The sequence below is a fragment of the Phyllobates terribilis genome, unplaced genomic scaffold (assembly GCF_046119375.1).
Source record: "Phyllobates terribilis strain yellow unplaced genomic scaffold, ASM4611937v1 Scaffold_9__5_contigs__length_417890890, whole genome shotgun sequence".
Classification (NCBI taxonomy): domain Eukaryota; kingdom Metazoa; phylum Chordata; class Amphibia; order Anura; family Dendrobatidae; genus Phyllobates; species Phyllobates terribilis.
In genome coordinates, this window is record NW_027362769.1 from 231,728,630 (window position 1) to 231,755,609 (window position 26,980).

The 26,980-nt window shown below is 48.4% G+C and overlaps 1 protein-coding gene across 1 annotated transcript in view; it reads right to left on the bottom strand.

Moving 5' to 3' along the window:
* NUBP1 (NUBP iron-sulfur cluster assembly factor 1, cytosolic) overlaps positions 1-22,891 on the bottom strand; it is a 53,754-nt gene extending 30,863 nt beyond the window's left edge. The window contains exons 1-3 of the mRNA XM_073647744.1: positions 22,764-22,891; positions 22,582-22,686; positions 11,453-11,586 (exon numbers count right to left, since the gene is read on the bottom strand). Coding sequence (XP_073503845.1) covers positions 11,453-11,586; positions 22,582-22,686; positions 22,764-22,794 — 270 coding nt within the window. The 5' untranslated portion in view covers positions 22,795-22,891. The remainder of the gene's footprint in view (positions 1-11,452; positions 11,587-22,581; positions 22,687-22,763) is intronic.
* Positions 22,892-26,980: the final 4,089 nt, after the last annotated feature.

Sequence of the window (26,980 nt, forward strand, 5' to 3'; positions counted from 1 at the left end):
TAGCAAAAGTTCTCACCAGTCTCCTCCTCAACTACAGATTATGTGTGTGTACATTGCTTATGAAGCAGCACAGTCTGGACTACTGCCAAAAAAATAAAGGAAAAAAATTATTATACATAATTTGAAACGAAAGCCCAGAGTTAATAATATAAGACACAAGGAATTTATTAAGAGGTGCACACCATTCAGGTAACACTTCTAGTGTAAGAAATGCAGCCATATTTGATGAACTTGACAGGAGGGCATAGCTACATCCAGTAACTTTGCAAGCTCTACCCAAACTGGCGTAAAAAAAAAATACCAAGTGTCACAATTTTTTGCGCAACTTTCTGTTGCACAAAATAGTTTGAGACTGATGAATTCAGGGCCAAAGTGTCAAAAGTTCTAGATAGTTTGCTCAAAAATATTCTCCCACTGCCAAGTTTCATAGGTGTGAAAAAGACACGTCCATCAAGCTCAACCTTTAACACAACGCGTTAATACAGAGGAAGGCAAAAAACCCTAACTGCCCCATATTACAGTACATACTCCTTGACACCACATATGGCAATCAGATCCCTGGATTAACATCCCATAGCAGAGTCAAGTACTCCACCTGTAAAATTATATTTTTCAAAAATGGCATCCCGGTCCTCCTTGACCAAGCTCAATGAATTAACCATGACATGTGGCAGTTTCAATTTCTCATTGGTCGAACAGTAAAGAATCCCATCTGATTATGATAAAACCTTTCCTCTAGATCACAAGTCAAACTCTGCCCCGCAGGGCGAGTATATTTGGCCCAAGACGCTGGGCGCGCGCCCCCCACCCGGCGTTACACATTCAGCTGTATCGACATCCTTGTATGTGGGAACCATCTGTGTTTTTTTTTCTTTTTACTAAAAACAGGTTTCTGTAAAACCCTTCTTCAATGTCTGACTATGGTGCCCTGAATAATACATGTTATGTTATATTAAAAATTCTACAAGCTCCAGTTCCAACACCCCTTTTTTTTTTGCTTTTTTTAACCCTACCTAAGTCCCTATTATTCTCTGTGGAGGGGTTTAAAGAGAAACCTTCTCCAGGAGCCTCAAAGAAGGTTATCTACTATCCACTGGGTAGCTGGCACTAAGGACCACTGACGATAAAAAAGTTTTAACCTTCCACCCACCCGAAGCCTGGAGTCATAGCTGTTCGGATCCTCCTTTGTTGGGGAAGGGTTTGTTGAATAAAACCCCCCAATTTTGGCCCTTCCTTCCTCTAGGAACGTCCGCCCCTTCCCCTGTCCACTCTCTGATTTCTTCTACCTCTCGAGCCCCGAAAGGATCTCCTATATCTAGGAAAAGCGGGGGAAAAAATATTTTTCTTGTCCACCATTTTCTCTAGGATCTCTTCTAAGGCAGGCCCAAATAAATATTTACCCTGAAAAGAAATTACATAACTTCATTTTAGACAGGAAATCTGCTAACTAGTCCTTAAGCCAGGGTGCTTTGTGGCCAGAGTTTTAAAGAGGACAGACCCGAGCGGCAAATCTGATATTATGTACTGAAGAATCTGCCAGGAAGTCAGCTGCCTTCTGAATGGTAGAATTGTCCACTTACATAATATACACTGCTGAAAAAAATAAAGGAAACACTCAAATAACACATCCTAGATCTGAATGAATGAAATATTCTCATTGAATACTTTGTTCTGTACAAAGTTGAATGTGCTGACAACAAAATCACACAAAAATCATCAATGGAAATCAAATTTATTAACCAATGGAGGCCTGGATTTGGAGTCACCCCAAAATTAAAGTGGAAAAACACACTACAGGCTGATCCAACTTTGATGTAATGTCCTTAAAACAAGTCATAATGAGGCTCAGTATTGTGTGTGGCCTCCACGTGCCTGTATGACCTCCATACAACGCCTGGGCATGCTCCTCATGAGGTTGCGGATGGTCTCCTGTGGGATCTCCTCCCAGACCTGGACTAAAGCATCCGCCAACTCCTGGACAGTCTGTGGTGCAACGTGACGTTGGTGGATGGAGCGAGACATGATGTCCCAGATGTGCTCAATCGGATTCAGGTCTGGGGAACGGGCGGCCAGTCCATAGCTTCAATGCCTTCATCTTGCAGGAACTGCTGACACACTCCAGACACATGAGGTCTGGCATTGTCCTGCATTAGGAGGAACCCAGGGCCAACCGCACCAGCATATGGTCTCACAAGGAGTCTGAGGATCTCATCTCAGTACCTAATGGCAGTCAGGCTACCTCTGGCGAGCACATGGAGGGCTGTGCGGCCCTCCAAAGAAATGCCACCCAACACCATTACTGACCCACCATAACTCACATCACAAGAGGTAACCCATATTGTCCTAAGGGTGATTCACAATTTTATTAAACCCACTTAGTTTACATCATAATAATATATATGTGAGACACCATAACCCCCTAAAACAAGGGATACCATACAAAGATTTCAAATATACACTATACCTGATGTGGGCTGGAGGGTGTCAGGTACCCTACGCATGTTTCGGCTTAACTAGCATTCTTCCGGGGTACTACCACACTCAGGGAAGGACTCCATTAAATAGTCCCAGCTACCAATCATACCCATTCATGCTCACCTGTCATGCATTCACATTCAAACACATCTAGTGTTTTCTACTGGAAAGCCCGGCTGACCAGATTCATAATCAGACGATGATTCTGGACAAGACCAGAAAAAAGTCAAAGAAATGTAAAATAAAAAAAACTTTAAATATTACAAAGATGCCAAACATAACTATTTTTTGGTCTATATGACACTTTTAGGAAGAAATTAATCATGCCAAAAAGTGTGAGTCTTATAGTCTGGAAGCAGTTTCGTCTAATCAAAGAGCATGCAGACACCGCGTCCGTCCCGATCACAGAGAACTATGCAGCAGCACACTTCTCTCTCCTCCTGCCCAACAGTGATCAACCTGACCAGGAAAGAAAGCCATCAGTACCGGCACGGATGCTGCAGATCCTGGCTAACTGATGAACTTTCCAGGTCGCGTGATCAAAATGTGGTAATGTAAACAGTGTGCCACAGAGGTGTGTGTGTGTGTGTACAGTGCCTTAAAATAATATTCATACCTGTGAACTGTTCCAAATTTTTTTGCGTTACCCTCAAACTCAAATGTATTTTATATGATATACATTTATATATTTATACCATTTACATTTTAAAAATAGAAATCTGAAAATTGCATTTCTATTCAGCCCCCCTGAGTCAATACTTTGTAGGACAACCTTTCGCAGCAAGTCTTTTGGGGTCTGTCTCTGCCAGCTTTGCACATCTAGAGGATGAAATTTTTGCCCATTTTTCTTTGCAAACTAGCTCCAGTTCAGTGAGATTGGATGGAGACGCCTGAACAGCAATTTTCACATCTAGCCAAAGATTCTCAATAACTTTTAGGTCTGGACAATGACTGGGTCATTCACACACATGAATATGCTTTGATCTAAACCGTCCATTGCAGCTCTGGCAGTATATTTAGGGTCATTGACCTGCTGGAAGGTGAATCTACACCCCAGTCTCAAGTCTTTGCAGCCTCCATCCATCTTTTCATCAACTCTGACCAGCTTCCCTTCCACTTATACCAACATATGTTCTGGCTCAATTGTTTGGTTTAGTTTTTTGTACTTTGCACAAACAGGGGTGTGGTTGCTCTCTTTTGGGCTGTTCATTTTGTTTATATAGCTTTCCATGGACAGGTGTTTTAACAGTTGGACCAAGGTTCTGCTCTGCCCTTATATATTTTTACATCCCTGACAGATAGTGAGTTGAACTACAAGAGTTAGGTTCCGTCACGATTGGGGTACACCTTGTCATGGTGGGTTGGCTTTAACACTTTTTTGATCAAAACAGTGTTAACTAAGTACCCCATGTTATTTAAATGTACTATTTACTTACTAAAGGGTATTTGCTCATTTTGTTTTTATCTTGGGTTCTGCTTCTCTAATTAGTGCTCTCCATGCTTGGGATGTCTGTTTAGGTGGAACGCCATGTCTTGGGTGGGTTTGCAGTTGTGCCATACTCCTTCCATTTTGGATGATGGATTGAACAGTGCTCCGGGAGATGTTCAGAGCTTGGACTGATTTCTTTTTTTAAATAACCTAACCCTGCTTTACTCTTTTCCACAACTTTCAACTTTATCCCTGACCTGTCTGGGGTGTTCCTTGGTTTTCATGATACTGTTTGATGCCTAATGTTCTCAAACAATCCTCTGAGGCCTTCAGAGAGCAACTATAGCTATACTGAGAATAACTTACATGCAAGTGGATTTAATTTACAAATCATACGACTTCTGGGGGCAATTGATCACACAGGATTCTATTTAGGGAGATCAGACTACAGGGGGCTGAGTACAAATACACCTCACAATTTTCAGATTTTTTAAATAATTAGAAAACTCTGCATCATTTCCTTTACACGTCACAACAAATACTTGCTACTCTGTGTTGGTATATCACATAAAATACATTTAAAGTTCACAGGGTATGAATACTTTTGCAAAGCACTATGTGTACATACATACAGAAGTGCTGTGTATATGTGTGTGCTCCAGAGTGTACAAAATGTATATATTGCAGAGAAACACCAAAGGGAGAACTATTACCTCGATATTCTATCTTCGTGTATTAAACTTTATGGTACTGGCCCCTCTGCTTCTTTACACTGCCAGGGAAGTTATTAGTAGGAAATACCGTATTTTTCAGATTATAAAACACACTTTTCCCCCCAAATTTTAGGGGAAATGGGGGTGTGTCTTATAATCTAAACTGTAACTGCAGTGGAGTCATGGAGCTTACCAGCTGCGGTGGAGTGGGGTCCCAGGATCGCTGCTGCAGGAAGCTTCTGGCGACGGCATTAGCGGGGCGATGCTGCAGGCCCCAGGCTGGTAGGGGGTGGTGATTGGCGGTGCGGGGGCTCCGTCCACATTTTGTGGAAGTCCAGAGCCCCCGCACTTTCCAATGCGGTGGACTCCGGGAAAACGGCCGCAGGAGGTGGCGCATGCGCAGATTGAGATCTCTATTCCCAAGATTTCAAATGCGCATGAGCAGTCTTCGGCTGCCATTTTCATGGAGTCAACTGCAATAAACAGCATGGAAAGTGTAGGGGCTCCGGGCGTTCAACAAAATGACGGCAGAGCCCCCACACAGCTGAACACCACCTCCTACCAGCCTGGGGCCCGCAGCATTTCCTGCCTCTGCCAGCTTCCTGGAGCAGCAACCCTGCAGCCTGGGAACCCGCTCCGCTAGCTTCCTGCAGCAGCGACCCTGCCACCTGGGACCCTGCTCCGCCACTGCCCCCCAGGTAAGCTACCGTAAAAGCGGATTATAAGACGCACCGCCATTTTATTTTTTTGGGTTTTATAAACTGGTGCTTCTTATAATCCGTAAAATAAGCTACATTTTTCCTATTTTCTGCTATCTAAACCTGGAGTGTGTCCTATAGTCCAAAAGATATGGTATATTGGTAATTTATTTTTCTGTACCAATGACATGTACGTTATTTGTTGAGCAGAGAAGTTTTTCCTTCTCTCACCTATATGAAGATTACAGTTGTGCTCAAAAGTTGACATACCCCAGCAGAATTTTTTCTTTCTTGGCCTTGTTTCAGAGATTATAAATAACAAAAAAACTTTTTCTCCACTCATGGTTATTTTTTTGGTGAAGCCATTTATTGTCAAACTACTGTTTTCTCTTTTTAAATCTTAATGACAACCAAACACATCCAAACTATCCTGATCAAAAGTTTACATACCCTGGTGATTTTGGCCTGATAACATGTACAAAATTTGACACAAATGGGTTTGAATGGCTACTATAGGTAACATCCTCACCTGTGACCTGTTTGCTTGTAATCAGTGTGTGAGCATAAAAGCTGAGTGAGTTTCTGGGATCCAAACAGACTCTTGCATCTTGTATCCAGCCACTGACGTTTCTTTATTGTGAGTCATGGATAAAGCAAAAGAATTGTCAACGGATCTACGGGAAAAGGTAGTTGAACTGTATAACACAGGAAAGGGATACAAAAAATATCCAAGGAATTGATAATGCCAGTCAGCAGCGTTCAAACTGTGATTAACAAATGGAAGATCAGGGCCTCTGTAAAAACCAAACCACAGTCAGGTAGACCAACAAAAATTTCGGCCACAACTGCCAGGAAAATTGTTCGGGATGCAAAGAAAAACCCACAAATAACATCAGCTGAAATTCAGGACTCTCTGAAAACTAGCAGTGTGGCTGTGGCACTAGAAAAAAAATGGGCTGCATGGTCGAGTCACCAGAAGAAAGCCATTACTGAGCAAATGCCACAAAGTATCTCGCCTACAATATGCCAAACAGCACAGAGACAAGCCTCAAAACTTCTGGAACAAGGTAATTTGGATTGATGAGACCAAAATTGAACTTTTTGGCCACAACCAAAAACGTTACATTTGGAGAGAGGTCAACAAGGCCTATGATGAAAGGAACACCATTCCTACAGTAAAGCACGGAGGCGGATCGCTGATGTTTTGGGGATATGTGAGCTACAAAAGCACAGGAAACTTGGTAAAAGTTGAAGGAAAGATGAATGTAGAACGTTATCAGCAAATACTGGAGGCAAATTTGCACTCATCAGCCCGAAAGCTGCGCATGAGACGTACTTGGATGTTCCAACATGACAAGGATCCAAAACACAAGGCCAAGTCGACCTGTCATTTGCTGCAGCAGAACAAAGTGAAGGTTATGGAGTGGCCATCTCAGTCTCCAACCTCAATATCATTGAACCACTGTGGGGAGATCTCAAGCGCGCGGTTCATGCTAGACAGCCCAGGAAATTACAGGAACTGGAGGCTTTTTGCCAAGAAGAATGGGCAGCTTTACCATCTGACAAAATAAAGAACCTCATCCATAACTACCATAAAAGACTTCAAGCTATCAATGATGTTAGAGGGGGCAATACACGGTATTAAGAACTGGGGTATGTAAACTTTTGATCATGGTCATTTGGATGTTTTTGGTTGTCATTAAGATATTAAGATTTAAAAGAGAAAACACAGTAGTTTGACAATAAATGGCTTCACCCAACCAATAACCATGAGTGGAAAAAAAGTTTTTTTGTCATATTCTCTGAAACAAGGCAAAGAAAGGAAAAATTCTGCCTGGGTATGTAAACTTTTGAGCACAACTGTATATCCTACCTAGCTCTGTATCTAAATACCCTGCCGGGGGTAGAGCACATGCCCTGCCGTCCCCAGCCGCAGTTATCCTCCTTTGTATGGCGCCAGATACGGGAAACTAAACACAAGGTTCAGTCCTTCCTGGAGAATGAAGATATCTGGACACTTCCTGAGTAAGTAAATGTCAATGATAAACAGGAAGGTGAGAGCATTACAGGGTAATCCCACAAGTCTACGCATTGGCTGCCATTTTGACTTTCCATGAGGGGGAAGCACGAGGTACGCAGGTGTGACGCGGAGCAGTGTCCAGGCAAACGTTACACCCCATTATATAAGTTGTAATGGATATTACAGAGGAGACACAGACAAGAATACTGCGGGGGGTTAATAATCCCAGGAAACAGGATCTGATCTAAAACACGTTTCCACTCTCACCATCTGTCTGCTGAACATAAAAAAATATTTCAGCAAGATGCTAAAATAGTCGCTACCTGGACACAAGCCACACAACTGTCCAGACGGAAGCAAACAGTCCAGAGAGATACGGACAGCTCATGATCACTTCTACATTTTTTATTTTTTGCTCTAAATCAAATGACAATTTTGACATTTAAACCCGATTCCAAGTTTTGTGGTTTTCATCAACTCATTTAAATGCAAAATTAAAAAAGAAACAAAATGTTATTGTAAATTTCCATCAACGTCACAGGGGAACATTTGCTGTGTGCTTTAGGGTTCATGCACAGGGCTGCGCCATATACACAGGGCCTGCATGGTGGTCCTTCAGAGATAAAAGCACCTAATGTGCAGCTGGATGGAGTCACTGGACAGCAAATTATCACAGAGATAGTCTCCCACACAAACTATGTGTAGTGGGGAATCAGCAACAAGGCTTCTGACGGAGCATGACTTTTCTATCGAATAGCCCTATATGCAGTAAAAGCCATACAAGCTGTCCAATCAGCCCCCACAGATGAATGATATGGTGCTGCATTACAACTCCATATAGATTTTACCTTGTACAGTCCTCTCATAAGGCCTCTTTCAAAGGGTACCTGTCCTGTCACACACAACCTGCAAAAACACCCTCACCCCACCCCTCCCCCAAGATAAAACTTGCTTTGGGCACATATACAAACTAATAAGGACTATGAACTGTCCTAGTTCTCACGCTCTGTAACATCTATTGTTTTAGTTGGGGATTCCGCTTCAGCAGCATCCTGCCAGCACTATAGGTGACTAAACCTCCCTTCTCTTAATTCCCAGAATGCATTCTCCGCTGGCTTTCCAGCCCACTTCTTTGTTTTGAGTGTATGTAGTTTAACAGACAGAAGAGCAGTAACAGGGCAACAAACAGCCCTACACTTCCTGTAAGACGGATTAGTGTCTTCACTGTGAAAGGAAACCTGACAAATGGTACATGCGGCCCAAACAGTCAGCAGCATGTATCAGCCACTGGTGATACAATCACAGCCATGTACGTTGGACTCTAAAACACTGTGGCGCTGACAGTGACTGACAAGTCTCTGCATACACGTGCAAATAGCCAGAGACCTGTCAGTGACTGTCAGCGGGCGGAGAGAAGCCGCCGGGGAGCTGCTTGTACGACTAGTGCACAGTGCGGCTCGGTCCCTGGCAGCTATTAAAAGTATGTTTTCCTCTGAAATGCTGCAGCGTTTCATTCAAAACATTCATGGCTGTGATTGTACAGCCAGTGGCTGATACATGCTCCCCAATCCGTGGGCAGCATGTGTCACCTGTCAGGATCCCTTTAAAAGGGTTTTCCCATTAACAGAGTACAATTTACTTAATAGAGCTTGCAATAAAAATTAGTTCCACAATTGGATGTGTTTAACTAAAATGTTCCTGTGCTGAGATAATCTTATAAATGGGCACCTGCTGTGTACTGTGTAATGGCTGTGTCTGACCGTACAGGAACATGGTCTGATCATACCACATCTCCTGGGCAGGGGAGGAAGCAGTTCTCCATAGAATTTTATAAGCACCATCTGTTATTTGCGGTCTCAGTAATAGGAAAATCTTTGTTCACTGATTACAGATTTTACTTCATAATTGAGAATTTTGAGTAGAAATGGTCAGGCCGGAAGAAAGAAGATTTCTCTGATAATATATTGCAGAGTGTGTTACTCTCATGTGTACCATTAATTATTAAAGAAAATTAAAACAATGGTTACTCTTTAAGAGGTTACATTAAATTAAAACTGTGGCATTTAAATGACTGGAAACAAGGGGAACGGGGTGCTCTTCACCCCTCTCCTCCCAATGTGATCTACTGAAGGCTCCTATGTGCCATATTTTTACTCCAATGAAACCCATCTTGTGGGCTTCAATAGAGATTGTCAATTTCACAAATGCTCACAAAGGGCAGCATGGTGGCTCAGTGGTTAGCACTACAGCCTTGCAGCGATGGGGTCCTGGATTCAAATCCCACCAAGGACAACATCTGCAAGGAGTTTGTATGTTCTCCCCGTGTTTGTGTGGGTTTCCTCCGGGTTCTCCGGTTTCCTCTCACACTGTAAAGACATACTAATAGGGAATCTAGATTGTGAGCCCCAATGGGGACAGTGACGATAATGTCTGTAAACTGAATTGTAAAGCGCTGTGGAATATGTTGGTGCTATATAAATAAAAAGATTATTATGAAGATTATATGGAGAGATCGCAGGTACAATTCTCTTAGGAAAACTAGTAAAAATAAAGAAAATCAGTTAAAAAAAGCACAATAAAAAAAAAAAAAAAAAAAAAGATTTCCCACTTTTCTCAAAACAAAATCTACAGGATGAAAATAATAAAAAAAAAAAGACATTTGGCATCAATGTGTGTGTAATTGTCCTAACTAATAAAATATCAAAATATTTATCCTGTAAGGTAAATGCTGAAATGGAAAAAAAGGGATCACAATTACTGAATTTATGCTTTTTTGGTCACTTCACCTCCTGCAAAAAAACCAACAAAAAAAAAAAATAGAAAGTTGCATGTACCCCAATATGGTAACAGTTAAAATTATAGTTTGTTCTGCAAAGAACAAGTCCTCATATAACTCCATTGTTCAAAAAAATAAAAAAGTTAAGACTTTTAGAATATGATGACCTAAACCTATTTAGTTGTATTCATATTTTAATATTTATTAAAAAAACTCAACAAATTTGTTATCACTAAAACCGCAATGACGAGTAGAAAAAAAGTTAGCGTGTCATTTTTCCTAAAAGTGAAAAATGTACATGTAGTGAATAAGTGTAGTATTTTATTATTATCATCTCTAAATTCTAGCGCACTTGGAATTTGTGTTCCTGTTTTGCAGCACATTATATGAGAAAGTGAATGGGTGTTACACAAAACTAAAACTTGGCCTGCAAAAAACAAGCCCTCTGTATATGGAAAAAAAGGTTATGGCTCTTAGAAGACAAATTGGAAAAAAAAATGGAAACAAAACGCAAATTGTCTGAGACTCCAAGGTGTTCAAGTGATTTGTGGATTGTTCACTTAGCACATTAGATAAATTGTCTGAAAGTAGTGACCCTTTAAATGGCATTAGCTCTGGATCATAGTATGCCAGCCATTTTACACTGGGTTGGTTACAATATAGTGTAAAGGACACAACAATAGTAAGAATGTTGGAATTCACAAAATATTCAACTAGCCTTTGAAATATTTTGCTCTTACAAATGCACATTTTTTCAGTAATAAATCCAATAATATGTGTAGTCTTTAAAAGTCATTTTCAGCAGATAAAAATCAGACAGAAGACCATGGCCGCCGCAGGCACGAATCATCACTTATTCAGTACTAATAGTCCAAGCCAGTCACTGTTAAAACTTTTGAGTGATGACAAATGCCCCGATTAGGTGCAGCAGCTCATCTGCTGATGACCATTTATTTATTTATGAGACAATTAGGGAATATATTTTCTGTGACTGGTAAAAGGAGGTGATAACATGATGAAAAGCTCCTGCATCTTCCTTTAGACCACTGTAACAGGCTGGGATCTTTCTGATGTCACTTGCAGCATTTCCCCTCATATGATGCAGATCCATAGAACAGGAACCACTGCATCAAGAATATAGATCCTGGGATCATAGGTAAGGTAATCCGCACAAAAGCCGAAAAATGTACATAAAGCCGAACCACTAAATAATTCGGTTATGCAATGTCTACACTTTATTTTCAATGTTCTCAGATAGTAGAGATCTCCAACTACAGTCAGCAACTGGAAACCTCATTGTCTACCCCCAATACTACATAGCAGATATACTAATGAGCTGACCTGTTTGCCTTCATCCTCAGCCAAGCCATGAGCCAAATGTGCACTGAATGTGCTCTTCCCAACACCTCCTTTTCCAGAGAGAACCAGAATCTTGTGTTTCACTGAAGACATTTTCTCTTTGATTTCTTCGATTGCTAAAATATAATACATAAAGTAGGTTCAGATCAGGTCTACGGAAAGGCAAAGGACGGCAGTGTAGCAATGTCAATGGCACTGGATAAAACCTCACATTGACTATTGAAGATATTTGTACAAAATGAAAGCGCACAGTTCCGGCATCAAAAGTGTCCATGGGACGTAAGGATTCAGCCGCAAGATATTTCTATTCACTCCATTATAAATCACCTAGATGATTACTTGTTCCCAGGATAGGTCATCACTAGGAGATTGGTGAGAAGCAGACTCCCTGCACTCCCACCAGTAGCCATGTCTGAACAGTGCACAAAGAGCACCACCGATCTGTCACACTGTTTATAGTGTCCTCTGCCAGGTACGGCAGGTCAACTCTTATGATATGAATGGGAACTAATCTGCAGAATCTGGCAGCGGCCACTACAGAGTGTGACGGATCTCCTGGTGCTCTGCTTTGTGCACCGTTTACATCCAGTGATTTTATCAGTTGATTGGGGGGGGGGGGGGGTGCCGAGTGTCAGATTAAAGGTGTGTTTTTTTTTTTTTTCACAGGCCGATCTGATATACACCGCTCAAAGAAAATAAAGGGAACACTTAAACAACAGAATATAACTCCAAGTAAATCAAACTTCTGTGAAATCAAACTGTCCACTTAGGAAGCAACACTGATTGACAATCAATTTCACATGCTGTTGTGCAAATGGAATAGACAATAGATGGAAATTATTGGCAATTTTCAAGACACCCTCAGTAAAGGAGTGTTTCTGCAGGTGGGGACCACAGACCATATCTCAGTACCAATGCTTTCTGGCTGATGTTTTGGTCACTTTTGAATGTTGGTTGTGCTTTCACTCTTGTGGTGGCATGAGATGGACTCTACAACCCACAGAAGTTGCTCAAGTAGTGCAGCTCATCCAGGATGGCACATCAATGCGAGCTGTGGCAAGAAGGTTTGCTATGTCTGTCAGAGTAGTGTCCAGAGGCTGGAGGCGCTATCAGGAGACAGGCCAGTACACCAGGAGATGTGGAGGGGGCCGTAGGAGGGCAACAACCCAGCAGCAGGACCGCTACCTCCACCTTTGTGCAAGGAGGAACAGAAGGAGCACTGCCAGCGCCGAGCAAAATGACCTCCAGCAGGCCACAAATGTGCATGTGTCTGCACAAACGGTTAGAAATAGACTCCATGAGGGTGGTATGAGGGCCTGACGTCCACAGATGGGGGTTGTGCTCACAGCCCAACACCGTGAAGGACACTTGGCATTTGCCACAGAACACCAGGATTGGCAAAGTCGACACTGGCGCCCTGTGCTCTTCACAGATGAAAGCAGGTTCACACTGAGCACATGTGACAGATGTGACAGTCTGGAGACGCCGTGGAGAACGATCTGCTGCCTGTAACATCCTTCAGTATGACCGGTTTGGCAGTGGGTCAGTAATGGTGTGGGGTGGCATTTCTTTGGAGGGCCGCACAGCCCTCCTCCATATGCTCGCCAGAGGTAGCCTGACTGCCATTAGGTACCGAGATGAGATCCTCAGACCCCTTGTGAGACCATATGCTGGTGCGGCTGGCCCTGGTTTCCTCCTAATGCTGGACAATGCCAGACCTCATGTGGCTGGAGTGTGTCAGCAGTTCCTGCAAGATGAAGGCATTGAAGCTATGGACTGGCCCGCCCGTTCCCCAGACCTGAATCGGATTGAGCACATCTGGGACATCATGTCTCACTCCATCCACCAACATCATGTTGCACCACAGACTGTCCAGGAGTTGGCGGATGCTTTAGTCCAGGTCTGGGAGGAGATCCCACAGGAGACCATTCATAACCTCATCAGGAGCATGCCCAGGCATTGTAAGAAGGTCATACAGGCACGTGGAGGCCACACACAATACTGAGCCTCATTTTGACTTGTTTTAAGGACATTACATCAAAGTTGGTTCAGCCTATAGTGTTTTTCCACTTTAATTTTGGGGGTGACTCCAAATCCAGGCCTCCATTGGTTAATAAATTTGATTTTCATTGATGATTTTTGTGTGATTTTGTTGTCAGCACATTCAACTTTGTACAGAACAAAGTATTCAATGAGAATATTTCATTCAGATCTAGGATGTGTTATTTGAGTGTTCCCTTTATTTTTTTGAGCAGTGTATAATAGATTGTTCAGTGTGTACAGGCTGCCATCGTAATCAGCAGTGCAGGTCCTGTTTAAATAGGATGACGCGCAGCCAAGAATGATGATCTTTTGTGCAGCGCAAAAGATCATTTCACCAGTGGGGTAACTAGAGTCTGATGGGCCCCGATGCAAGATTAGTTCCCCACACAGCATAATGCCCAGCCCAGCGTCCCCCCCCCCACACACACAGCATAATGCCCAGCCCAGCGTCCCCCCCCCCACACACAGCATAATGCCCAGCCCGGCGTCCCCCCCCCCACACACAGCATAATGCCCAGCCCAGCGTCCCCCCCCCCACACACAGCATAATGCCCAGCCCGGCGTCCCCCCCCCACACACAGCATAATGCCCAGCCCAGCGTCCCCCCCCACACACAGCATAATGCCCAGCCCAGCGTCCCCCCCCCACACACAGCATAATGCCCAGCCCAGCATCCCCCCCCACACACAGCATAATGCCCAGCCCAGCATCCCCCCCCACACACAGCATAATGCCCAGCCCAACGTCCCCCCCCACACAGTATAATGCCCAGCCCAGCGTCCCCCCCCCCACACACAGCATAATGCCCAGCGTCCCCCCCCACACACAGCATAATGCCCAGCCCAGCGTCCCCCCCCACACACAGCATAATGCCCAGCCCAGCATCCCCCCCCACACACAGCATAATGCCCAGCCCAGCATCCCCCCCCACACACAGCATAATGCCCAGCCCAACGTCCCCCCCCACACAGTATAATGCCCAGCCCAGCGTCCCCCCCCCCCCACACACAGCATAATGCCCAGCGTCCCCCCCCACACACAGCATAATGCCCAGCCCAGCGTCCCCCCCCCACACACAGCATAATGCCCAGCGTTCCCCCCACACACAGTATAATGCCCAGCCCAGCGTCCCCCCCCACACACAGCATAATGCCCAGCGTTCCCCCCCACACACAGTATAATGCCCAGCCCAGCGTCCCCCCCCCTACACAGTATAATGCCCAGCCCAGCGTCCCCCCCCTACACAGTATAATGCCCAGCCCAGCGTCCCCCCCCCCCCACACAGTATAATGCCCAGCCCAGCGTCCCCCCCCCCACACAGTATAATGCCCAGCCCAGCGTCCCCCCCCCCACACAGTATAATGCCCAGCCCAGCGTCCTCCCCCCACACAGTATAATGCCCAGCCCAGCGTCCTCCCCCCCACACACAGCATAATGCCCAGCCCGGCGTCCCCCCCCACACACAGCATAATGCCCAGCCCGGCGCCCCCCCCCACACACAGCATAATGCCCAGCCCAACGTCCCCCCCCACACAGTATAATGCCCAGCCCAGCGTCCCCCCCCCCCCACACACAGCATAATGCCCAGCGTTCCCCCCCACACACAGCATAATGCCCAGCCCAGCGTCCCCCCCCCCACACACAGCATAATGCCCAGCGTTCCCCCCACACACAGTATAATGCCCAGCCCAGCGTCCCCCCCCACACACAGCATAATGCCCAGCGTTCCCCCCCCTACACAGTATAATGCCCAGCCCAGCGTCCCCCCCCTACACAGTATAATGCCCAGCCCAGCGTCCCCCCCCACACAGTATAATGCCCAGCCCAGCGTCCCCCCCCACACAGTATAATGCCCAGCCCAGCGTCCCCCCCCCACACAGTATAATGCCCAGCCCAGCGTCCCCCCCCCACACAGTATAATGCCCAGCCCAGCGTCCCCCCCCCACACAGTATAATGCCCAGCCCAGCGTCCCCCCCCCACACAGTATAATGCCCAGCCCAGCGTCCCCCCCCACAGTATAATGCCCAGCCCAGCGTCCCCCCCACAGTATAATGCCCAGCCCAGCGTCCCTCCCACAGTATAATGCCCTGCGTCCCCCCCCACAGTATAATGCCCAGCGTCCCCCTCCACAGTATAATGCCCAGCGCCCCCCCCCACACAGTATAATGCCCAGCGCCCCCCACACACAGTATAATGCCCAGCGCCCCCCCACACAGTATAATGCCCAGCGTCCTCCCCCCACACAGTATAATGCCCAGCCCAGCGTCCTCCCCCCACACAGTATAATGCCCAGCCCAGCGTCGCCCCCACACAGTATAATGCCCAGCGTCCCCCCCACACAGTATAATGCCCAGCCCAGCGTCCCACCCCCCACACAGTATAATGCCCAGCCCAGCGTCCCCCCCCACACACAGCATAATGCCCAGCCCAGCGTCCCCCCCCCACACACAGCATAATGCCCAGCCCAGCGTCCCCCCCCACACACAGCATAATGCCCAGCCCAGCGTCCCCCCCCCACACACAGCATAATGCCCAGCCCAGCATCCCCCCCCACACACAGCATAATGCCCAGCCCAGCATCCCCCCCCCACACACAGCATAATGCCCAGCCCAGCGTCCCCCCCACACACAGCATAATGCCCAGCGTCCCCCCCCCCACACAGTATAATGCCCAGCCCAGCGCCCCCCCCACACAGTATAATGCCCAGCCCAGCGCCCCCCACACAGTATAATGCCCAGTGTTGCCCCCACACAGTATAATGCCCAGCCCAGCGCCCCCCCCACACAGTATAATGCCCAGCCCAGCGTCCCCCCCCCACACAGTATAATGCCCAGCGTCCCCCCCCACACAGTATAATGCCCAGCGTGCCCCCCCCACACAGTATAATGCCCAGCGCCCCCCCCACACAGTATAATGCCCAGCGTCCCCCCCCACACAGTATAATGCCCAGCGCCCCCCCCACACAGTATAATGCCCAGCGCCCCCCCCCACACAGTATAATGCCCAGCGTCCTCCCCCCACACAGTATAATGCCCAGCCCAGCGCCCCCCCACACAGTATAATGCCCAGCCCAGCGCCCCCCCACACAGTATAATGCCCAGCGTTGCCCCCACACAGTATAATGCCCAGCCCAGCGTCGCCCCCACACAGTATAATGCCCAGCCCAGCGTCCCCCCCCACAGTATAATGCCCAGCGTCCCCCCCACACAGTATAATGCCCAGCCCAGCGTCCCCCCCCACACAGTATAATGCCCAGCCCAGCGTCCCCCCCACACAGTATAATGCCCAGCGTCCCCCCCACACAGTATAATGCCCAGCCCAGCGTCCCCCCCACACAGTATAATGCCCAGCCCAGCGTCCCCCCCACACAGTATAATGCCCAGCGTCCTCTCCCCACACAGTATAATGCCCAGCGTCCCCCCCACACAGTATAATGCCCAGCGCCCCCCCCACACAGTATAATGCCCAGCGCCCCCCCCACACAGTATAATGCCCAGCGCCCCCCCCCACACAGTATAATGCCCAGCGTCCTCCCCCCACACAGTATAATGCTCAGCCCAGCGCCCCCCCACACAGTATAATGCTCAGCCCAGCGCCCCCCACACACAGTATAATGCCCAGCCCAGCGCCCCCCCCACACAGTATAATGCCCAGCGTTGCCCCCACACAGTATAATGCCCAGCCCAGCGTCCCCCCCCACACAGTATAATGCCCAGCGTCCCCCCCCCCACAGTATAATGCCCAGCGTCGCCCCCACACAGTATAATGCCCAGCCCAGCGTCGCCCCCCACACAGTATAATCCCCAGCCCAGCGTCCCCCCCACACAGTATAATCCCCAGCCCAGCGTCCTCCCCCCACACAGTATAATCCCCAGCCCAGCGTCCTCCCCCCACACAGTATAATGCCCAGCCCAGCGTCCTCCCCCCCACACAGTATAATGCCCAGCCCAGCGTCCTCCCCCCACACAGTATAATGCCCAGCCCAGCGTCCTCCCCCCACACAGTATAATGCCCAGCCCAGCGTCCTCCCCCCACACAGTATAATGCCCAGCCCAGCGTCCTCCCCCCACACAGTATAATGCCCAGCCCAGCGTCCTCCCCCCACACAGTATAATGCCCAGCGTCCTCCCCCCACACAGTATAATGCCCAGCCCAGCGTCCTCCCCCCACACAGTATAATGCCCAGCCCAGCGTCCTCCCCCACAGTATAATGCCCAGCCCAGCGTCCCCCCCACAGTATAATGCCCAGCCCAGCGTCCCCCCCACAGTATAATGCCCAGCCCAGCGTCCCCCCCACAGTATAATGCCCTGCGTCCCCCCCCACAGTATAATGCCCAGCGTCCCCCTCCACACAGTATAATGCCCAGCGCCCCCACACACAGTATAATGCCCAGCGCCCCCCCCACACAGTATAATGCCCAGCGCCCCCCCCACACAGTATAATGCCCAGCGTCCTCCCCCCACACAGTATAATGCCCAGCGTCCTCCCCCCACACAGTATAATGCCCAGCCCAGCGTCCTCCCCCCACACAGTATAATGCCCAGCCCAGCGTCCTCCCCCCACACAGTATAATGCCCAGCCCAGCGTCGCCCCCACACAGTATAATGCCCAGCGTCCCCCCCACACAGTATAATGCCCAGCCCAGCGTCCCACCCCCCACACAGTATAATGCCCAGCCCAGCGTCCCACCCCCCACACAGTATAATGCCCAGCCCAGCGTCCCCCCCCCCCACACAGTATAATGCCCAGCCCAGCGTCCCCCCCCCACACACAGCATAATGCCCAGGACAGCGTCCCCCCCCACACACAGCATAATGCCCAGCCCAGCGTCCCCCCCCCACACACAGCATAATGCCCAGCCCAGCGTCCCCCCCCACACACAGCATAATGCCCAGCCCAGCGTCCCCCCCCACACACAGCATAATGCCCAGCCCAGCGTCCCCCCCCACACACAGCATAATGCCCAGCCCAGCGTCCCCCCCCACACACAGCATAATGCCCAGCCCAGCGTCCCCCCCCACACACAGCATAATGCCCAGCCCAGCGTCCCCCCCCACACACAGCATAATGCCCAGCCCAGCGTCACCCCCCCACACACAGCATAATGCCCAGCGTCCCCCCCCCACACACAGCATAATGCCCAGCCCAGCGTCCCCCCCCACACACAGCATAATGCCCAGCGTCCCCCCCCACACAGTATAATGCCCAGCCCAGCGCCCCCCCCACACAGTATAATGCCCAGCCCAGCGCCCCCCCACACAGTATAATGCCCAGCGTTGCCCCCACACAGTATAATGCCCAGCCCAGCGCCCCCCCCACACAGTATAATGCCCAGCGTCCCCCCCCACAGTATAATGCCCAGCCCAGCGTCCTCCCCCCCACAGTATAATGCCCAGCGTCCCCCCCCACACAGTATAATGCCCAGCGCCCCCCCCCACACAGTATAATGCCCAGCGCCCCCCCCCACACAGTATAATGCCCAGCGCCCCCCCCCACACAGTATAATGCCCAGCGTCCCCCCCCACACAGTATAATGCCCAGCGCCCCCCCCCACACAGTATAATGCCCAGCGCCCCCCCCACACAGTATAATGCCCAGCGCCCCCCCCCACACAGTATAATGCCCAGCGCCCCCCCCCACACAGTATAATGCCCAGCGCCCCCCCCACACAGTATAATGCCCAGCGCCCCCCCACACAGTATAATGCCCAGCGTCCTCCCCCCACACAGTATAATGCCCAGCGTCCTCCCCCCACACAGTATAATGCCCAGTCCAGCGCCCCCCCACACAGTATAATGCCCAGCCCAGCGCCCCCCCACACAGTATAATGCCCAGCCCAGCGCCCCCCCACACAGTATAATGCCCAGCGTTGCCCCCACACAGTATAATGCCCAGCCCAGCGTCCCCCCCCACAGTATAATGCCCAGCGTCCTCCCCCCACACAGTATAATGCCCAGCCCAGCGTCCTCCCCCCACACAGTATAATGCCCAGCCCAGCGTCCCCCCCCACAGTATAATGCCCAGCGTCGCCCCCACACAGTATAATGCCCAGCGTCGCCCCCACACAGTATAATGCCCAGCCCAGCGTCGCCCCCACACAGTATAATGCCCAGCCCAGCGTCGCCCCCACACAGTATAATGCCCAGCCCAGCGTCGCCCCCACACAGTATAATGCCCAGCCCAGCGTCGCCCCCACACAGTATAATGCCCAGCGTCCCCCCCCACACAGTATAATGCACAGCCCAGCGTCCCCCCCACACAGTATAATGCCCAGCCCAGCGTCCCCCTCCACACAGTATAATGCCCAGCCCAGCGTCCCCCTCCACACAGTATAATGCCCAGCCCAGCGTCCCCCCCACACAGTATAATGCCCAGCGTCGCCCCCACACAGTATAATGCCCAGCGTCGCCCCCACACAGTATAATGCCCAGCGTCGCCCCCACACAGTATAATGCCCAGCCCAGCGTCGCCCCCACACAGTATAATGCCCAGCCCAGCGTCCCCCCCACACAGTATAATGCCCAGCGTCCCCCCCCACACAGTATAATTCCCAGCGTCCCCCCCACACAGTATAATGCCCAGCGTCCCCCCCACACAGTATAATGCCCAGCGTCCCCCCCCACACAGTATAATGCCCAGCGTCCCCCCCCACACAGTATAATGCCCAGCGTCCCCCCCCACACAGTATAATGCCCAGCGTCCCCCCCCCACACAGTATAATGCCCAGCGTCCCCCCCCCACACAGTATAATGCCCAGCGTCCCCCCCCCCACACAGTATAATGCCCAGCGTCCCCCCCCACACAGTATAATGCCCAGCGTCCCCCCCCACACAGTATAATGCCCAGCGTCCCCCCCCACACAGTATAATGCCCAGCGTCCCCCCCCACACAGTATAATGCCCAGCGTCCCCCCCCACACAGTATAATGCCCAGCGTCCCCCCCCACACAGTATAATGCCCAGCGTCCCCCCCACACAGTATAATGCCCAGCGTCCCCCCCCACACAGTATAATGCCCAGCGTCCCCCCCCACACAGTATAATGCCCAGCGTCCCCCCCCACACAGTATAATGCCCAGCGTCCCCCCCCACACAGTATAATGCCCAGCGTCCCCCCCACACAGTATAATGCCCAGCGTCCCCCCCCACACAGTATAATGCCCAGCGTCCCCCCCCACACAGTATAATGCCCAGCGTCCCCCCCCACACAGTATAATGCCCAGCGTCCCCCCCCACACAGTATAATGCCCAGCGTCCCCCCACACAGTATAATGCCCAGCGTCCCCCCACACAGTATAATGCCCAGCCCAGCGTCCTCCCCCCACACAGTATAATGCCCAGCGTCCTCCCCCCACACAGTATAATGCCCAGCGTCCTCCCCCCACACAGTATAATGCCCAGCGTCCTCCCCCCACACAGTATAATGCCCAGCGTCCTCCCCCCACACAGTATAATGCCCAGCGTCCTCCCCCCACACAGTATAATGCCCAGCGTCCTCCCCCCACACAGTATAATGCCCAGCGTCCTCCCCCCACACAGTATAATGCCCAGCGTCCTCCCCCCACACAGTATAATGCCCAGCGTCCTCCCCCCACACAGTATAATGCCCAGCGTCCTCCCCCCACACAGTATAATGCCCAGCGTCCTCCCCCCACACAGTATAATGCCCAGCGTCCTCCCCCCACACAGTATAATGCCCAGCGTCCTCCCCCCACACAGTATAATGCCCAGCGTCCTCCCCCCACACAGTATAATGCCCAGCGTCCTCCCCCCACACAGTATAATGCCCAGCGTCCTCCCCCCACACAGTATAATGCCCAGCGTCCTCCCCCCACACAGTATAATGCCCAGCGTCCTCCCCCCACACAGTATAATGCCCAGCGTCCTCCCCCCACACAGTATATTGGACCCTACATAGTCCTCCATATTAGTATAATATACAGCTCATATTCTTCATATAATATAATGCACAGCCCATATCCTTCATATAATATAATGCACAACCCATATCCCTCTATACATGGCTGGACTACCTAGCAACAGGTTTACTAGTCCTCAAGTGATAATCTCCTGCTGCTAAAACAATAGTTTTATAAAAACTATACTAAGCAGCCAAGTAAGTGACACAGACCCCTGATGAAGTTTAATGTGAAACGTGCATCAGATGCATTTTCCTTGTGCCAAGTGTATTCTATGTCACTGTGCATCATTACTATGATGTGAATTTTCATGTGATATTCTTTCCTTGTTTACCTGTGCAGCCGCCCTGAACGCGGGGGTTGCCACGCGCAGCCGCCCTGAACGCGGGAGGAGCCACGCGCAGCCGCCCTGAACGCGGGAGGAGCCACGCGCAGCCGCCCTGAACGCGGGAGGAGCCACGCGCAGCCGCCCTGAACGCGGGAGGAGCCACGCGCAGCCGCCCTGAACGCGGGAGGAGCCACGCGCAGCCGCCCTGAACGCGGGAGGAGCCACGCGCAGCCGCCCTGAACGCGGGAGGAGCCACGCGCAGCCGCCCTGAACGCGGGAGGAGCCACGCGCAGCCGCCCTGAACGCGGGAGGAGCCACGCGCAGCCGCCCTGAACGCGGGGAGCCACGCGCAGCCGCCCTGAACGCGGGGAGCCACGCGCAGCCGCCCTGAACGCGGGGAGCCACGCGCAGCCGCCCTGAACGCGGGGAGCCACGCGCAGCCGCCCTGAACGCGGGGGGAGCCACGCGCAGCCGCCCTGAACGCGGGGGGCTATAAGGAGCGGCCATGCAGTTCCTCCATGTAGCACATCCCAGTGACTGTGTGGCCACCTGCAGCTCTGCTGGGGATGACTGGCAGCAGTCCCTGGTGATGGCGAGCGCTGCCCCCGTACATGTGCCATCAGCAGTATCCTATGTCTCTCCTGCTCGTGTATCTGCTCAGTCAGTAGCAGACAGGCATACTTACTGATGACACATCCTTTCCTCTTCATCTATTGTAATACTACATCTCCCAGCATGCCCTGTAAGGACATGCTGGGAGATATAGTGATGCAAAACGTGGACAGTCACCGACTGCTCTGCAGCATCCGCCATTTCTTACCCGGGTCCGGTCCTGCCGCTGCCCCTGAGGCGCACACGGACTGATTGGGACATCCCTGACACGCAGAGCTCTTCCCCGCATCACTACTTCCAGTGCCCGGACAGTCTGCAAGAGAAACACGACACGTAACCCACGAAGAACGGAGTAAGCACCGCAGCCTCCGCCGTGCCGGCCCCACTCACGCTGCGGAGCGTTCTCCGGGACAGCAGCCATCGCACCACGTGAGCCGCACAACACTTGTTCCTACTAGCTCCTACTTGTTTACTTCCGGCATTGTCGCGTTCCAAGCCTCAATTTGGTTATGATTTTTTTTTTTTTACAACAACTTTATTAACAAGCATCTTTCAGGAACACTTCAAGTTCAATACGTGCTCCTTTGTGTCCATACCTTCTGAGCACACCATTCCTGTGATCTGTGCTGTGACTTTACTCCTGCTTATTGTCCTTCTCATCAGAATTCCTTATCATTTTTTTCTAACTACCTGATGGAAATGACAGTGGTCACTTGACTGGTTGCTATGGGCAACGCCTTTTAGTTAATCCTATTAGCCGTTAATAGTTTTGGGCAAGTCCGTTATTTCTGCACTGTACTCCAGCAGACATAATCTTTTATGTGGTAGTGACGGGTTGTGGTTTCTGCCCCGGCCTCCTAAGAGCCATCCTGCTGTGATGGGGGCAATGACGGGGCTGCATGGCGGCTTGTTTTTTTAGGATAGGTCATCATTTTTACTGATATCATTTTGGGGTGCATCAGAGTTCGCTGAGCAGAAAATGCAGCGTCTTAGGCTATGTTCACACATAATGTTTTTTTCTGTGTTTTTTGTGCCTAAACCAGAATGAGGTTTTTTTTTTCCACTGAACTTTATGTACATGCATAACAGAGACAAAAGGACAGTGAGAAAAACGCACCAAAAAAAAGAAAGCAAGAAAACCACAACAAAAATCCTGAACAACCTCCTGGCAAGAGATCAGGTTTTGCTGCAGAAAATGAACGCTGAAAAAAACATGATGTGTGAACATAGCCTTACAGTTCCAGCCGAGTGGATGGGATTTATAGAGATCTCCTGCTCACTATACTTCTTTTTTACTCAAAGTAAACTGACCTGCGGAGCGTGAAATCCGCAACATCACAATTCCTCTTGCGGATACGCTGAGTTTTCTGTGCAGATGTTTTTTTTCCGATAGACTTGCATTAGATGCAGAAAATCCATAGGTAAAAAAAACGCACGTGTGTTTTTAGTGCACTTCCACGATGGAAAAAGCGCTTGTAATCCGCACATGACTGTATTAGTAAAGTTTATTCAAAGCCAACTATCAGGAAATATAAAAAAAAAACAAAGCAGCTTTGTTTAAAACAGGAAACATCAAAAAGTGACAAAAAAAATGTAGCGTCAAAAACGTGACAAAAATGCATTCAAAAACGCAATGAAAAAATGCAAGTAATCCACTTTAAATAATGGGTGCTGAAATGGCGCAGAATATCTACAACATTAAAAATTGTCATGGTAGCCCCTTCCAAGAAGAGCTCATTTTGAGTAAGATACAATTTATCTCCAAATTTGCCATTTTTGGTTCAAATTAAATAAAAAAATAAATAAATACGATGCATCGGAGCTAAGAAAATAACACACAGCCAGTGTCTGAGTGTACAATTCTTGTCTGCCCTCAGATCCCAAGCAATGCGTATTTTATTACACCCCCAGAAGAAGGGATGGCTACCTCCATTACCTAACACAGGAAGTATTTTAATTGGAAGTAACAGAGTCATAAATGATGGATTCTCCAGAAGTCCTTGAAAGCTGGCTCTGTCTAATTAACTATACTTTTAGAAACAAGGAAAGCTTTACACAAAGACACCTCTATATAACATACACCGCCCTGTGTTATTGCCTTATGAATAGCAGAAAGCTAATACTAAAATACAAAATTATCAAAGATATATGAATTGTTTAAGTAATAATAAATGCAAAGTATAAATATTTACAATAACAAAACTCATGGTGTGAATGTAGTCAAAAGAGACAAAAATATCAAAAATGCATGTAAAAAAGCACAAGTAACCTAATTTAACATAATAGGTGCAGAAAATCTGCAACGTGAAGAATTCACCGAATCCAACTTTTACAGAATAGAAAGAGGGACAAATTACGTGGCGCACTGTGCGAGCCGCTGCAAATTGTGACCACGCCCCTGGTCACCCCCATTAACCATTTCTCTCTAACCTGAGAGGAGGAGAAGTCAGAGGGGCGGGGACTGCAAGGACTAATCCAGGACTATCCTGTTGTATCTAGGACACTTGGGACATGTAGATTTATTTTTTGTTCATTCATTCATAGACATAGCAGACATAGCTTTTTTATTTTTACTTACGCTTCACTATTTGAGGTCTTGCTTTTTAGTATCTCTAAGACTGTGTTCATACATTACGTAAATACTTTTTTTTTCTGCACCAAACAATGAAATAACAATCTTTTCTGATTATTGCATTTTTGTCGCATTTTTGCTGCATTTTCCCCATTATTTTATGCGTCTTTGGAGCAGATGTGAAACTGCTTTTGTAATGTGTTTTGTTATAGTACAACTTTGATTCTGCACTTTAAAAAGCAACTGAGATTTTCCTTTTATATGCTTTTTCAGGCTCCCCATAGAAGCCTATAGAGAAAAAAAAGCACCAAAAAGTGCACAATTCAACAATGTCTTTAGACACGGTGTGCCAGGGTTTTCAGAAAATCACATCCACTTTGTTCGGACAGATAAACACAGCTGAATTTCTGTGCAAAAAAAAAACAAATCAGAAAAAATGCAGCATTTCTAGTACATGTTATTTGCTGATTTGTGACATTTTGTTTTAATTGCACTAAAATGTCATTATTGTAATTGTTTTTTTACTATTTTTTTAGTCATTTTATAGGAAGAAAAAATGTCTGACCTCTAGAATACATAACGAAGCAAACCTGAACACGCCAATTCATTATTGACCGCAACGACTCACAGTAATTCACCCCTACAAAGCACCATTTTGAGTCATACGGAACCCCAAAAAAAAATAAAAAATTATAACTCAAATATATCTAATCAAGTCATCGCTTTATTAAATAACACACATACATTAATAGACATACATTTAAAATATATATACAGTTATATGAAAAAGTTTGGGCACCCCTATTAATCTTAAGCTTAATGTTTTATAAAAATTGGTGTTTTTGCAACAGCTATTTCAGTTTGATATATGTAATAACTGTTGGACACAGTAATGTTTCTGCCTTGAAATGAGGTTTATTGTACTAACAGAAAATGTGCAATCTGCATTCAAACAAAATTTGACAGGTGCATAAGTATGGGCACCCTTATCATTTTCTTGTTTTAAATACTCCTACCTACTTTTTACTGACTTACTAAAGCACTTTTTTTGGTTTTGTAACCTCATTGAGCTTTAAACTTCAGAGCCAGGTGTATGCAATCATGAGAAAAGCTACTTAAAGTGGCCACTTGCAAGTTGTTCTCCTGTTTGAATCTCCTCTGAAGAGTGGCATCATAGGCTCCTCAAAACAACTGTCAAATGATCTGAAAACAAAGATTATTCAACATAGTTGTTCAGGGGAAGGATACAAAAAGCTGTCTCAGAGATTTAACCTGTCAGTTTCCACTGTGAGGAACATAGTAAGGAAATGGAAGAACACAGGGACAGTTCTTGTTAAGGCCAGAAGTGGGAGGCCAAGAAAAACATCAGAAAGGCAGAGAAGAAGAATGGTGAGATCAGTCAAGGACAATCCTCAGACCACCTCCAGAGAGCTGCAGCATCAACTTGCTGCAGATGGTGTCACTGTGCATCGGTCAACTATACAACGCACTTTGCACAAGGAGAAGCTGTATGGGAGAGTGATGCGAAAGAAGCCGTTTCTGCAAGCACGCCACAAACAGAGTCGGCTGAGGTATGCAAAAGCACATTTGGAGAAGCCAATTTCTTTTTGGAAGAAGGTCCCGTGGACTGATGAAACCAAGATTGAGTTGTTTGGTCATACAAAAAGGCGTTATGCATGGCGGCAAAAAAACACAGCATTCCAAGAAAAACACTTGCTACCCACAGAAAAATTTGGTTGAGGTTCCATCATGCTTTGGGGCTGTGTGGCCAGTGCCGGCACCGGGAATCTTGTTAAAGTTGAGGGACGCATGGACTCCAATCAGTATCAGCAGATTCTTGACCATAATGTTCAAGAATCAGTGATAAAGTTGAAGTTACGCAGGGGATGGATCTTTCAGCAAGACAATGATCCAAAACACTGCTCCAAATCTACTCAGGCATTCATGCAGAGGAACAATTACAATGTTCTGGAATGGCCATCCCAGTCCCCAGACCTGAATATCATTGAACATCTGTGGGATCATTTGAAGAGGG